Genomic DNA, 15,958 nt, shown 5'->3' with positions numbered 1-15,958 from the left:
TTTAAAAGCTGGTGATGAGCACACACACACACTGCACAAAGATTCAACATCTGCCAGCTAGGGAAGGGAGCCATATAATGCTCTTTACCATGACACTCAAAAATCTCATCTACTAAACACAGTTCTGCACTGTAGCAACAGGTGAGTCAGGATTATCTGTGATTCTCTCTTTCACTGACATAAAAATAAATTCAGATGCCAATTTGTGATGATGTTTTCTTAAGCATCTGCCAATTCAATAATTTTAATGGAGAAAACAAAGTTCTTAGGGGAGACACAAATTTTGTGGTGTTTGTACTGTACATTGCTCTGTACACACATAACCACTGATGCTATAAATCAAACATTGCACTATCAGCACCAAAACCAACATATTTCAACTAAGGGCAAAAGAACCTGTGGCTGAAAAAAAAAAAAATAGAAAGCTGAATAAGTGCTGGGCTTCATCACTAGAGGGAGGCATGATCACATATTAAATTACTCTAATACACAGACAATTCTGAACACAATTATGAAACAAATAAAAGAGAAGACCATCAGCTAAATCTGGAAAAGATTTATGGAAAGGAGAAAATTAGGTTTGATTCCTTAACAAGGTTTTATTTCCAAAAACTCAAAATCATCTGCTGAGAACTTTCAAATCACTTGTAATGAAAGGTTTTTAAAAATTTATCTTATTGCCTTCTTTTTAAGACAGAATAAGGTATGTGATAGAAGAAAGTCAAAATTATCAGTTTCAGAACTGACACATCAGGAAAATGTTAGAATTTTAATTTGAGCAGCTTTACAGCCCATTTAACTTGAAATCAAAAAGTAATTTTAATCATGTTTTTATTTTTAAACTAAATTGGCACAATTATATCTAGATGAACAGGCACTACCAAAAAGCTGCTTTTTCAACAGACGTTTCCCCTTGGCCATTAATAAATTTAGAAAAAGAACTTCTCTGAAGGGCTGCGAAAAGCAGCCAAAAAAAAAACCCAAATCTGCAACTCAAACACTACCATCATTCTTTTATTTTATCATTTAATCAGTTGTGGGTTTGAGGGTTTGCTTGGTTTATTTTTAATATGCAGAATGTCGTTTTTATATTGGTGAGACTTTTTTTTTCTCCCTTGTAAACTTCACAGATAAAACCACACAATAATTTGGCTGGCTCGCTCCTGGGAATTTACACTTAGCTAACCATTTTACAAGTGACTAAACAGTTTCATTAACAGCAGCAGCACAGCCAAAACTTTTTACCACCCTGCTTGAATCCTGCCCATCATTAGGAAGGTGAAGCCCAAAACAGGAGCATCACCTACCTCAGGAGACACATCAGGAAATGCTGCCCACAATAAGCTAAGTGTGCCCACCCAGAGCTCAGCATGGCACTGACTGCTCTGCATTCAGCATTTTTACACCAAAGGCTGAAATTCCCCACACTCCTGTTGCTCAGCCAAGGCAGCCACAACCCTGCTGCAAACAGTCCAGGGTCTTTTTGAAAGACAGGGATATTGCTTTTAACAAGAATGGCTTTAACAGAGGGCTCCTAATGTGTGGAATTAAACAGAAAAGCAAGAAGATGTGCATTGAGGGTGAGCAGCACTGTCTGGCATGCTGTGGAACTGTGTTCAGAAAGGCTGCGGAACCAGTGCAGGCTGGAAAGTTTAGCTCTGGCAAATTCATTTCCCCATTACACATTTACTCCCACAGGAGGGCAATGGTTTAAACACCCTCATGTTTCAAACACACATCTCACTCCATAAACAGGCTGCTCCTCTCAAAGCCTAGCAGCCCTTGGCCACCAAAACTGCAAACATCCTTTTCCTTCACCATCTCTACAACCTGGTCCTTTTAGCAGTCAAATCACAGTCCTCAGAGCTCCTACTCCTTTTCCCATACCCAGATGGATACTTGGCACACTTTGCTTTGTGACATCTCCTTTCCAGATGAAATGGTCTGGGGAAAGCAACTCATTTCCCCTTGCAAACATTCATTACATAAAGCTTGATTAACTCTTCACTGCATCACCCACAGTTACTCATCTTTTTTTTTTTTTTTTTTTTTTTCTCCTGCAAGGATTTCAATAAGCAGAAAACCCTTTAGCAACATGGGAAAGAATAGGAGGTGGCACAGAAGGAACATGGAACATCAAGGAAACATAAAGAGCTGGTCTCTCAGTTTGCAGCCCTTGTTTCCTTCTTCTGGGCTTTAACAGAGCAAGGTCTTGCTACCAGCATCCCCTCCTGGAGTCACTCACCTGTTCATGAAGGTGGAATTTTGCTCCTTCAGGGCAAGCTCCCTCTGCTGCAGGGCCACAATTTGCCTTGAGAGATCATCAGGTGTCCTATGCAATTAAAACAAAATAAAAACTTTTAATGAATCATTGCTTGCAAATCTATATTCCACAGCTCTTACCAAAAGCAAAGATGATTTCCTGGGGCCAAACCTGTTGCAGTCCCTTAGAACAAAACAGAGCTGCAACTTGTCCAGCTCACATAAAACCTGAAGGCATCACAGTATGAGCACAGCATTAGTAGTGAGAGGGTAAGAAAAGGAGGAAATCAATCAAAATACAGACTGTACAATTCAACAACTGTGGCTACTGCTGAACACCCTCTGAGAGTGTAGATGTTCAGGTACATCACAGGTGACTCAAAGCAGTGTTCCCACAGAGTTACCAGTGTGCTGACTTCAGAGTCCTTCACACACACCACGACTTCAGAGCCACAGGAGAAAAAACCAGAATCCCTCAGCTCTGGCTAACACTTCAGATGTCACTGATAACCTTTCCTTGTCAAAGAGATCAGAGATTTTTACAGACCTGCTAGCAACAACTCCACAGCAGTCAGAAATGGGTTTATTTTTTCATCCAATCTAATGACAAATGCTTAAAGGTAATGGAATGGGACCAAGATAACTCCAGTCTGGCAGTTCCATGGACCACATCAACAGCCTCTGCAGGAGGAAACTACTCTTTCAGAGGCCTCTCCTTAAGACATAACAATAAAAATTTGTCTTGAGCCATCAGAAAGGTTTTCCCACCCTAAAACAGAAGCATCTCTGTCACACTTCCCAGAGGAAAGGAAGCTGGAGAGTTCACCCCTGTATGAACTGGGTCCATACATCCCTCTGCTCCAAGATGCACCACCCACAAAGGGGAAGAGTAACCCAGACCTTGAAAGGGCTTTTCACAGGGAGCAAGTGGGGAGTCAGTTTTGCAGCAGTGAAATCTGCAGACACACAAGCTATCATGTGCCCCAAAAAGCAAATCAAGGTTCCACTGCTGCTGGCAGATGAAACCTGGTCAGAGTCTACAGTATTGCAACAGTGCTGGAATGAGGCTGCTGCCACTCCAAAAGCTGAACAGGGAGAAGAGCCTCGAGCTTGATCATTGGATTCTGACTGGATCTAGGACTAGAACATTTTCTAGGACTAGAAAATATTCTTCTAGCCCTTTCTCTGATGAAAATATTTTTCAGGCAGCAACTCACATCAAAAAAAAGGCATTGCTTTTTCTCTTTAATCATCTGTCACTTCCAGTTGAGCGAAAATTAGTTAAACGCTGAGTTGGTGCAGATAGGATTCAATTTTGGCAACCCCAGCTGAAAGATTCCTGCATTTCACTTCCAGAATTACAAACCTTTATCCTTCCTCAGCAGAAAATTTTGAGGCCTCTAACACCACTTGTGTTAGATCCAAGTCTTAATAGTCAATATACAGTGAAAGAGATGGAAATGTTCTCCCATCAGACAACAGAGGCACAGATTGCAGCAAAGGAATCACTCAGGACAGGACATCACACTCACTAGCCAAAGGAATTATGAGAAGAAACCAAGACACAACGTAGTGATGGCTTGGCTAGAACATCTGGAAATAAAATTCTGTTAGCAGAGACAAGCCAATTTTAAGCCAACATGCACCTGGATTTCAAAATATGCTGCAGTATTAAATAACATTTCAAAGTGTTGTAGCTGAGCCTGAAGGGATCCTTAACTTGAGCAGTTCACCAGCTCTTTACTGAGGGCTACCAATGGCTGGGCATCAGAGGGAACACCAGGGAAATGGACTGGGCACACCTAAGTCTGTTTGGCAAGAAGCAGCTGTAAGCAGACAATGATTTCCACGGGAAAAATCTTTCTACAACATAAGGCCAAGTCAACAAGGCTCTGAAAAATGCACTTGTAAGCTTCTAATAAATCACCCAAATACAGCAGATTTATCATAAGCATAGTTAGTATCAGGCAGCTCTCTGGCCATGTTGAGTGCCAGCCCTCAACACCAGTGTATGGTCTCTGCATCAATGAAATAATTTCACAGATACAATTTTTTTTATACATTAAAAAAAAGAATCTGCCTTGATTTTTTTCTCTCCTTTTTTTCCCCCAGAAATTCATACCATAATCTATTAGGACTGAGATCAGGAACTGAAATTAATCCAGTAGTAAAATGAGAGAGTACTATAAAAGCCACAGATTTCTAGTAATGACAGCTCCTGACCGATTTCCAATAAAAAACAATCATCCTCATCTGCTCAGCCATTCAAACCAACAATCAGCTTCCAATCTCAGTTCCAGCAATTGGCAGCTTTAGGTTTACACTCAGTTCTGGACAATGTTTTATTGGCATTAAATAGCTTTTATTATTTTTTTCTAAGTGGAGCAGCATAGCTATGTAACAGAAAACAAAGTCCACGGGTATTAGTCCCCTGTAAAGAAAAGTTCATTTCTGTAACACTAAATCATATCAGGTGATCAAAGACACCTTTGCATGCACTCTGCTGTCCTCTCACTAAGTGAGAGGTTTCAAAGCCTGGTTCCAAGGTCTATGCCCTATCCTGAGCATTAGCAGTTTGGCAAAAGCCAAATTTCCACAGATCCAAGCAGTGGAACGACGCTGCATGCACAATAAAATTAAATCAAAGCTTTCAATTTGAAGAGAATTGGTCAAGTCCCAAAGCACAGCAAACAGCAACCAGCTGTGACCAGGCCTCTCATTGCATGAGTTTCTGCAAACAATGCCATGCAAAGAGAGAAATTTGTCAGCATCCCAACACACAGCAACATGTTCCAGCCTTGAGAGCCTTGGCTGATGCCTATAATTTTTGCTAAGCTCTGTCCACTCCCTGTGGAATAGCTGATACCAAAACCAGCATTGGAAAGCCAAGGAATCTGCTTTAAGAGGTTCTCTGTGACAATGGAGATTTCCAACACTACTGGACTCACCATGGCTTTTTGAGCAAAGTTTGAAACCCTGTCCTGAGCCAGAGTCCCTTTCTGAAAAACTGAGCAGGAGCTGCAGGAGCTACCTTCCCCAGGCAGTAGCCACCAAAAACCCCACACCTCGTGTGCAGCAGCCATGCACAAGCCTGTAAAGGGACAGAACAGTCCCATTCAGGCAGGGTGTTATAAAACTGATTCATGTGCTTTGTAATCGTGAAGTGCACATGAAGAAATGAAAAAGGGGCTTCCAAAATGCAGGAGCAAATCCCTGCCTTCAGTTCCCTTCTCCTAGCCAAGGCACAAGGAGCTAGAATGTTCTTCCTCTGTCCCACCTTCCCATCCTAAGACCCCCCCCTTTCTTAAGCAAAATTCATAAAAGCAAACACTTGAATTTAAGTCTAATTTGGATGAGGTTATCTTTTGCCCTAAATGAGCAAATTAGTCCAGCAATTGACATCACAGTAAGGCAGGAGGGGACAAAACTGCTGGTAACCAAAGCTCTTTGCCTTCCTTTGAAGCACTGATAATTTGAAAAGGAGCAATTTGAGAATGATGAAAACATAAAACCATTCAAATGAACTGAAAAATTAACGTAATGGAATGTCCAACCAAGTCATACAATGACTTCTGGTGCCCACTGTCACACTTTCTAAACTTTTGAGGAAAACAGCTTATGCTATTTTGTATGCCTTTTTTTTTGATGCACACAACTGACATTTCCCAGGATTTGGAGGAACACTCTGTTCTTAGTTAAGGATCTATTACCATTTCAGTTTAAACTGTGACAGTTACACACTGAGAATTAGCTGTCGAAGTAACATTAAACCAAGACTCTCTAAGTAGATGAAAATGTTAAAGAAAAAAAATTTTTAATTTATAATTTATCAGAATGTCAACTTCTTATTGCTTCTATAAAATGCTTCAAAATGCACAGCAAAGGAAGAGTTTTGATCGTAGCTTGAGAACAGACATTAAATTTTAAGTATGGAAGTGCAAGACAAAAGTAAAACTAAAGAGAAAAACAGGCACTTCATCAAGTGTTTGGAGGACTGAGTTCTTCAGTTCTTTTTGTTTAACTAAACTTGGTTCAAACTAGCAAACTAATACCACATTTATAACACTAAACTACTCAGAACTATTTATTTTTGAAAGTCTGCTGAATTAACATTTCTCTTCACAGATTTAGCCCAGTATGAATACACAATGACAGGTTTGGTCATCTCAACTAAGTCATATTAAATTGAAATGGAACATTACCAGGTTTTTTGCACAGTATTTTTAGTTTTACACTTAAACAGAATTAACTGACAAAGACCACGTTCTTATTAAAGTGTTTGTCAAGAAAATAGGGGAGTTCACATCTGCTTAATTCTCTTCTATGAAAAACAATTTCTAGGTGGTTTTTGGGGTTTGGTTTGGTGTTTGGTTTTTTTTTAAGGTAATCTCTCAGAAGTATAAAATATTTATTTTGTTCCTTTTTTTTGTATTATGTACAAGGAAATGTAATAAGATTCTGAAATTCTGCTCTCCACAAGAAGATCCTTTTCTACTTTTATAAAAATAATTTAATCTTCTTTCTAGGCAGGAAACAACAGCATCTGAAGAACAAACAGAACAATAACATGACAACAAGAGAAGATTTCTGGAAAGGCAGTTTAGTTGTTTTGAATATTTCTGTATGATTAGAAAGGCCATGGAATGCCTGTAACAGTCTTTTCCTGTATGTTTGAAGTGAGTCTCAAACATCCTCTTTGTATATTTGATCTCCTCAACTGCTTTAACTCCTCTAGCTCTGGTTTACAGGACTCCTATCTCTGAAGTTCCACCAAGTCCAAAAGCAGCTCAGTTCCTGGAAGGACTCACCCTGCAAGAAAGTTCAGCAAATATCAATAACCACAAGAGCTCATACAGACTTCTGGGATACAGCACAGACTCCTTGCGTTCCATTTGGTCAGATTAACTCCCTGTTTGTTACAAGAAAGCTACAAATTGCTTAATTTCCCTTTCTCCTCAAAATATGCATTGCCTCCTTAGCTCACCTTCACCAGACTACAGGAAAATATTACCACTAAAATCTGTGTCCAGACCAGCTCTGAGAGTTAACTTTGACAACAGCACTTCTGCAGAAAAGCCCCTTCAAGCTCCAGACCAGGCAGTTATCCCTGTCTGTTCATATCTCCATGCCTACATCCTTCCCTTCCTATTCCTGACTACACTAATTAATGCACGTGGTCTGGAATCTCCTACACACATTAGTAAAAAAAAAAAAAAAATTCAATGTTTCCAGGCAATTAGGACACATTTAGCACTTTGATTAAATGTTTTGAATAGCAGTCACAAACCTTTACTCATTCAAGTGAAGGTGCTAAGAGTTGTCAAACCCACAAAAATAAGGTATACCTGAGACTGTTTCTCCAACAAAGTGGCTGCTTAATATTTTATGTACAAAGTAAATGGAGGAAATCGGAAGTGCAAGTGAAAGCAATAAGCAATCTCAGCCTTAGAGGTTCTCCTCATTTAGAGAACTCTTATTTGTGTACAGATAGAATCAACAAATCCAATTGCTCTTTACCAAAGCAAATGTCCCCATTAACTACTTGAAGCAGAAGAACAACTTATTTGTAAGAAAACATCTGAAGTGTTTATAAGTGTCTTGACAATTCTAAAGACAATTGATATGTCTCTTTTGAAGCAATTGCAAAATTAGCAAATTAATCCAATCAAGCTATAATTTGAAGAGGGGAGGGGAGAAAAAGGAAGAAAACTATCTTAGATTCCAGTTAATAACCTTTGGATTTTAATGAAGAAAGTTTTTTTCCTCCCAAAGTTATGGCATGATAACAACGCATCGTTCAAGTCTCATTTCTACTTTAAAGATACAGGTAAGGGCTCAACCAGATAAAATTAATCTTACTTTGGAAAAAAAAATTAACCATTGGGCAAACATTTCAACAGTCCAAACTTCTTTCTCATCCCTATCACTGCTCTAAGAGCAAGCACAGGTAACACACATTGCACAGGGGAATGAAATCTCAGCAGTGAAAAGCTGTCAGAGACCTCAGGAAGAGGGAATGCACACAGCAGCACCAAGACTGCTGATCTGGAAGATAAAAACACTCACCTTTGGGGTTTGCCACTGCATGCTCAATCACATGACATAATTCAAAGCTTTTAGAGATCATGGTGAAACAAAAATTTCACAGAGTCATCAAGAGACCTTCATAAAATGAAACCATTTATAAGGCAGCAACAAGGCATTTAACATGCATCTTGAGACACAGGGAGTGTACCTACAAAGCTGTGTAAGATTCTTTGTCCTATGTTTTTCCTATACAAGAAAATAAACAGTTCTTAAGGTCTTAAACCCACTGAAGAGAAAGAAAAAGCCACAAAAGTCTAAAGCAACTTTCAGGTATTCACCAGCAGTAGTACCGAAGTATTGAAGCTGGAAATTATTAAAATGTATTTTAAAAATGGCTGTTACTGTTCTGATGCTAACAGAGATATCAGCACAATCTTCACAGTTAGAGAAGCAAATGTATTTTCTCAATTCACAATTAAGTGAATGTAATTATGTATTAATGATGTTGAAAGGAAATTATTGTGGTACACAATTTCATACCTATTGCCCTTAAGACTTCAAGCACAAAATGTAAACACACTTAATAATGTGATGTTTCATTTTACTGCAGCAGCAACAAAAGACATTCTAAGTGTTTTTCCTAATCACAAACTTTATCTGAGAAAAAAGCATCAGCTGGAGGGCAAAATAATGCCATAAATGAATAAAAACTCCTTTTAGGGAGTCATAAGTAGGGTTGCTTTTCCTATAGTTTCTATTTGCCACTGGAGTTAGAACAACCATTTTGGCAACCTGAGGTTGGGCTGACAGTGTGAACAGAGGAGCCAAGAGACTTCATGAGGAAGATGAGGGCAAATCAAACTAGTCTAAAGAACATCAATCTAAAAAATGTCAGCACAACACCAATTGTGTGTTAGATTTTCAAGGCATTTGTATAGTTGTAAAGAGCAATAAAAAATTAATATCTGAAAACCAGATTGAAGTACAAAGATATGTTCATTGGAAACAAACTCCAAACACAGATGTTGTTTCTTTCAACAGTGGGTTATTAGAAACCCTGAAAACCAGTACAGGCCAATTGCCAGGATTATACAAAACTGGGAAGGAACCCTGACAGCTAAAAAATCAATTTTACCAAACCTCTGCTGGTTCCATTCTGCAAAGTCACTCTCAAGACATTTGAAGAGAGATTTGGCCAAGCCTAGAAAATGACATCATCAGCTTCTTCTCAAGGAAGGAGGAGTGGGACACAGGGACAAGATACAAAATTTTCCAAAATCTAAAAACAAATATAATTTGCATGTATCCAACATGCCCTTCTGGCATAACTTCCACCCCCATGGAAATTACCAACAGAGACATTATTTGTGCAGATAGCCAGGGCTCCTGTCTGACAGGAGAGCTCCTGCTGCAGCCAAGGCTGGCTACTGACAATTTATGTTCATTTGACTATTTTACAGATTGCACTGAATTGATGGTCTTGTTCTTTTGACACCTGTCTGAGATAATCCTTGCAGAATATTAATTTACCCAAGTCCTTGTATTGTTTTCAACATCTTTATTGATCCCCTTGTTTACCCAGACTCTTATCAGCTGAAAATATTAGCCAGCAGTAACACAAAGCCCCTAACCTTGAGCAAGAGGAAATAATAATAATGGCTGAAGACAGGTCCTTGGGAGAGTCTAGACCATATTTTCAACTGCTTTTATATAAAGTGATTTGACATCCCATATATTATTTACTTCTGATTACAATCACATATTTAATCTCATGCCAAGAATGGCCACTTTAAACTGCAACTTTAAGCTACAGTAAAAGTATTTTAAACGGGTTTCTTTTTAATATCAATACAACAGTAGCAGGTAAATTTATGGTAACAATTTTAGAAAGAATGAAAAACATACTGCTTGTATGTTCAGCTGGAATTCTAAGTTATTCTTTCAGCTAGAAAATTGAGGTTAAGCCTGTTGCTTTGATTAATTAAAAACTACCCAAATTCAGTAAAAGATTATGTCTCACCTCTGCCAGAAGCAGAACATAAAACATCCAAGCTCCAGCAAATGTGAGAGGTTAAAAGCCTTGCTGAAGTACAGAAAACACAGCTGAAAAATGATTATATTTATCATGAAAATCAATAGCAGAACAACAAAATTAGACAATGCCTAAGGAAAATGCTTGTGCTGTTAGCAGCCATGGGGGACATTTGTATTAAGATGGCAAAAAGGCATCAGCTGCCACTGGAGTTCTGTTTGTGGTAGTTACATCAAGTGCATGAAACATCTGAGGTAGCTCTAGATATCCCCTGAAACCAAACCAAAGCAAGGCTTGAATTTTAGAAACTGAGGCACAAAGACTAAGCAATATCATTAGGGACACCCAAAAATCTCTAGTTCAATGTAGAAAAATGAAACCTCACATTGATTTAATAGATGATTAAAGCTATCCATTATATGCACTGTCTCCTAAATCTTTTGTTTCCTAACTGGTAAAATCCAAATATCAGTATGCACCATTTTTGTGAGCCATACTAATCAGTTAATCCTAAAACACGAGTTTAAATCCCAGCTTTTTGCCTCATGTTTAGCTACCACATAATTTCCCACCGAGTTCATTTCCCATTCAGAGCCTGTTGCTGAATTCCTGGTTTTAACAAATCCAGGAGCACGTGAGCTCACTGTGCAGAACCCCCACCTTTGGCTCAGGCCTCCCCACTTTAGGAAGCACATTTCCCACTCAGCTGGCCACGGGCTTCATCCAGGAAAACAAATTACACACGTCCCCAGACACATGTAAATAAACCAAAGAAATTTCAGATTTACAGCTCTGTCTTCAAACCCTCTCCCCCAGCTCAGGGAGGATTAAAAAGGACTTCAAAGAAGCCTGAGTTCCAATTAAAACACTGTGACCACCCCGGGGACGCAAAAATATTCCTCTGATTAGTGAGATGCACTCTTTGAACTGTTTGGCTAAAAAAAGCTTTCAGAACTTTAAACAAATGCAGTAATTCTCTGTCATACTTTTCTTTTTTTTTTTTTTTTTTTTTTGAAAGTTTCTAAAAATTTAATATTCAAAGTGAAGGACAAATAACATTTAAAATGGAAAGTTTAATGGAAACCCATTAGCACATCAGCTCTAGGCATCACTAACATGAGACACAGCAAGACCTGAGTGCTGCAGTCCCAGTACAAAGCAGGCAAACTCAAGTTGTCAGAACAGAAGAGCCCAGAGTGTCACTGATGCTGCAGAGGTGCTGGCACCCCTGTGTTATGATATCCCAGTCTCAGCAGCCCTCAGAACCACTCTCCCTGAAAGGCAGAGCATATCAGTCCCACCTCATTTTGAAATTCTGCTTTATTTCCTTAACATCCAAAGCTCCCAAGCCACACATACAAAGTGTCTCACATCCAAGTTCTTTGACACATGGTGATAATACAACAGTTACCCTCAGACTCAGCAATTAGCACAGATTTAAATAAAAAGCTCTTTCTATGCTTGCTGCAAAGAAAAGCAAAAGAAAGAAACCAACACTCTCCATCCCCTCAGACTCTCACTCTCAAAACCAGAGCTGAATTACATAGTCCAAAAGTTTTAACATCAAGAACAATGAATGCTAAGAACAAATGCTGGGAAAATAACTGAGGCTTGGAGCAGCCAAAGGAGCTGGAGCTAAGTGGGTATAATAAACCTGCCTGTGAAAGCCAAGCCCCAATCACCCTCATCCACAAGGAATGAATAATTCATGGCAGAAGGAGATAGAAGCAGACTTTAAGACTTGTTCACAGAAAGTGGAACTGCTCAAGTATAATTGCATTACAGATGTAAACAGTGGCATTTCAACAATTTCTCTTCTCCTTTTGCCAGCTTGCTCTCACACCCCTCACTCAGCTCAAGTACCTGCATCCAGCACAGGGATCAGAGCAGAAAAAAGCAATTGTGGCTTCCCTGTGTCTACCATGGCTCTGGGGACCAGCATTCAGGTAAGGACTGCACTGGTGCCCCGAGCACTTGGACATCATCTTGGCTTGCTGCTACCATCCAGCTTTGAGCACTTTCAAAGCCTGAAGCTGCTGGGGGAGGCACTAATAAGATTAGATGATAAACACTGGCAAAGTTTGAAATGTATCCACGGAAGAGAAAGCTCCTATTCTCTCTGTTAAAAGAAACAAACACCCTTTTTCACACCACTTTCACATCCTTCCTTTCATTCACATTTACCTTGAAGACCTTGATCATCATGCTGTGTGATACAGGACTACCCACAAACCAGCTACTTTTCATTTTTCAGCAAATGTATGCTAAAGAACCAACCAGGCAAGAATAAAAGAATTAAACAGCTTTCCCCAAGTCTTCAAAACATCCACCCTCCTGGAGATCTCCTCCTGGCTTCTCTGGGATCTTCAGCTTCCAGATTCTGCTCACTGCCGGTGTCACTGCAGCTTTGTACAACAGCTCCACCCTTGAGGAGAAGGTGCATCAGATATTCCCAACTCCTCAGATTTCACTGGAACTTGATTGGGAAGGTACTGCAAGGGAGTCCCATTCATACAGCAAGTATTATGTACCTGAGATGCTTAACCCACCTTTGGACAACAGTTTCAGAAAGCACAAATGAAAGCTGCAGCCATTAAACCACAAAATAACTTTAAGTTGCTGGTGCAGAGCTCCCTGAGTCAGCTGCTTTCCTCCAAAGCCTGTCTGAATTCTCAGGTTTTCCTGATACATCACCAAGAAAATTTTTAATTTACTTCAACCATTCTGATTTATAACCTGAGCACATGCCAGCTAAAAACATTTTCAAATCTTAGCTCAACTCTCCTTCCTCTGCTGAGCCACAGCTTCTCTCATAGAACTCCCCACTTCAGAAGCACACCAAAGAACCAGTGCCAGAAATCCACATTTCTGCTAGAACTTGATACCACCACTGTGTTTAGTACTGAACCTGTGCAAAGCCAGAACTAAAATGAAAGCACAAAGGCATAGGCAAAACAAGTCCCTCTGTACTTGAAAGCAACTTTGCAAATGCAAATGCTTACAGAAGACTTGGCCACATGCTGAGCATTTCCTCTTTGCAGAGTCATGTATCAAGACCAGGATTTCTTCTCTCTCCTTCTGCCAAAACCTTTTTTCTACCACATTTACCATATTTTTTTTAACAAGAAGGAAAAATCTGCACACAGCACATGACAGAGAGGAGACACTGCTAAAAATTTTGTAACTAATGCTTAAACAGGCAAAGAGCTTTTTCTAAATCTGGGTAAGAGGATGACTGGCTGAAAAATAAAAAAAGTCACACCTTCAAGTTGTACCTTTCACGTAAGGAGAAGAACTCTTCAATCAAGGCAAGAAACACACAGAAAGGTTCGACAAGTAGGAGGCTCCACATGAAACCACCTCTCTGCACAGGCATCTTGCTGCCCTCTGCACAAGTCAGACAAGCAGACACATCCTGCACAGGCACACCTTTTCCCACAGAGCACTGGCAAAACCCTGAAGTGATGGGGACAATTACTGTGCTGAGAGATTCAAATACATCCTACCAAAAATCTTTTTGTTACAAACCCAGGGAACTACATAAACAATCCCAATTTTCATGTGCACATTCACCAGAGTCTGTCAAACTATCCATTTTTTAGCAGGTTTAAAAGAAACACTCCAATATACAGCTCTTCAGGAAGGAGAAACCAGAGCTGCCTATTGATTAGGTGTCAGGGCTACCTCAGGAAAGAGAGAAAAACCATAATAGTGGAAACAAAAGTTGCCCACTACATCCTCCCTTCAGAAAGCACAAAGGCTTTAAATACATGAAACCAGCTCGACTGTGTAGTTACCCTCTGAAAGGCCGTCAATTACCTAAATTGGGCTGTGTGGCAGGGAGGAATAAAAATGAGACAGGGTCAAAACAGCTCTGGAATTAATTGGGAGGGGAGAGGGTATATTTCAAAAGAGGGGGAGTTTTCATTCTCTCCTGCCTTCCTTCTCCCTCACTCTCCAGCAATCACCATGGCCCAAAGAGACAGCAGAGGAAGATTTCATTAATAAATTTATTTCAACTTTCTTTTCAATGGTGCTAAGAATGTATGCAAATCCATTCATAATTAGGTTTAAAAATTCCATTTCATGGGATAATCAGACTTCAAAAAACTCAATTTTAGTTTTAATCAGATTTTAACAAGGATATTAAGTCCATTTCGTTCAGAAGAGGGAGAAACGGTGAATTTAACACAAAATGTATTCAAGCTTAGCCCTGGGAGATAATTAAATAAAATTAATTTGGCAAGGGTTGTCTGTAAATGGAAACGCTCCAGACAGCAGAGCAGGTTCCTGAAGGAAACAAAAGCAGTTCATTACTGTACAAACAGATACAAAGCTTATTGTTCAGACAGAAGAGAATTGCAGCTCCTCCACAACAGCAGGACAACCTGAGCCCTTGAGCTGCCTCTGACAAACGCAGCAGTGTGTGGAGGAGGAGAAGGTGGTTATTTCCTTCTTGTTTCAGCTAAGTCCCCACTCCCCTGTCACAGCAAGGAGGGAAAATGCAGGGGACAGCATATACAAACCTAGCAATTCCAAATTACTAAGCACAGAAAATTCTAACAAACAACCAAGTGAGAGACAGCTCCTTAAAACTCTAAAAACCCACGTACAAACTTGAGGCTGTCAGCAAGATTTTTGCCAGATACGGTTCCATCAAATTCCATGTAATGATTTAGTCACACCATAGAACTGAATCCCAACTTCATACCAAAAGCATCCCATTCTCCCTGACAAAAACCATAGACTCATACAGATGCTAAAACTCTGCTAACTGTCCTTCTGATGCTGGAAATCTGAAGGGCCAAATATTTATTCTGTAGCCCTTACAACTTTAGACACAAAAATGCAGCTTTTTTAACATTGTATATCAGATGTCTGTGACAATTATTACCACCACAGGGGTACCAGAGTATGAAAGTTATTTCTGGTAAATACTCATCTGTGCTGCAGATTCAGACATTCTGGTTTAGGTATTCATGATGCATATTGGTTAAGAGTTTACCTCAACTTCCCTCCAACACTGGACACTTTTAAGGTTCAGCTGGACCCAGTGCTGGGCCATCTTGTCCGGACCAGGCTTTTGTCAGGAAAGGCTGAACCTCGAGTCCCTTCCAGCCTGGTATTCTACAAATCTGGAAATCTGGTGACCTGGACACACCACCACTGAAAGGAACAGACTACAAGAACCAGACAGATATTTCTGGAACACAAAAAGCTATTTTAACTATCTAACTACAGTCAAATGACATTGAGAAAGAGCATGTTTATCTTTAGCAGCTGTCACAAGCCATCCAGGCAGGAGCATGTGCATTTCCAAGACCTATGTCTATTCAATTAGGAAAAAAAAAATTAAAAAAAAAAAATCAGGCATTTTTTCACTCTTCCTCTCTACCAGACTTGCAAATATATCACTTATTACAAAGTGCCAATTGCATTTTCCCCCTTGCCAGGTACTTGCAGACAGGTGAGCCAAAAGGTGTTGTGTGACCTTGACAAGTGGGCCAGCTCTCCAGAAGGCAGGTGATGCCTTTGCCAAAGTCACACTGGAAACCATCAAACCTAAATGAAAGGCTTGTCACAAAATAGGCTTGATGCCATCAACCTTGGCTGCTGCATTTGCAGAAAACCACCTGA

At 39.8% G+C, this 15,958-nt stretch overlaps 1 protein-coding gene across 3 annotated transcripts in view; it reads right to left on the bottom strand.

Annotated features, from left to right (window-relative positions):
* The window catches only part of MAD1L1 (mitotic arrest deficient 1 like 1), a 345,841-nt gene that overhangs the window by 307,670 nt on the left and 22,213 nt on the right, over positions 1–15,958 (bottom strand). For all 3 annotated transcript variants that reach the window (XM_084216166.1, XM_084216165.1, XM_084216167.1), the window contains exon 10: positions 2,246–2,332. In XM_084216166.1, coding sequence (XP_084072292.1) covers positions 2,246–2,332 — 87 coding nt within the window. The remainder of the gene's footprint in view (positions 1–2,245; positions 2,333–15,958) is intronic.

The sequence above is a fragment of the Fringilla coelebs genome, assembly GCF_963513975.1.
Source record: "Fringilla coelebs genome assembly, chromosome: 16".
NCBI classification, from domain to species: Eukaryota; Metazoa; Chordata; class Aves; order Passeriformes; family Fringillidae; genus Fringilla; species Fringilla coelebs.
The sequence above is the reverse complement of the archived record's forward strand: the minus strand, read 5'-3'. Positions and strand labels throughout refer to the sequence as shown.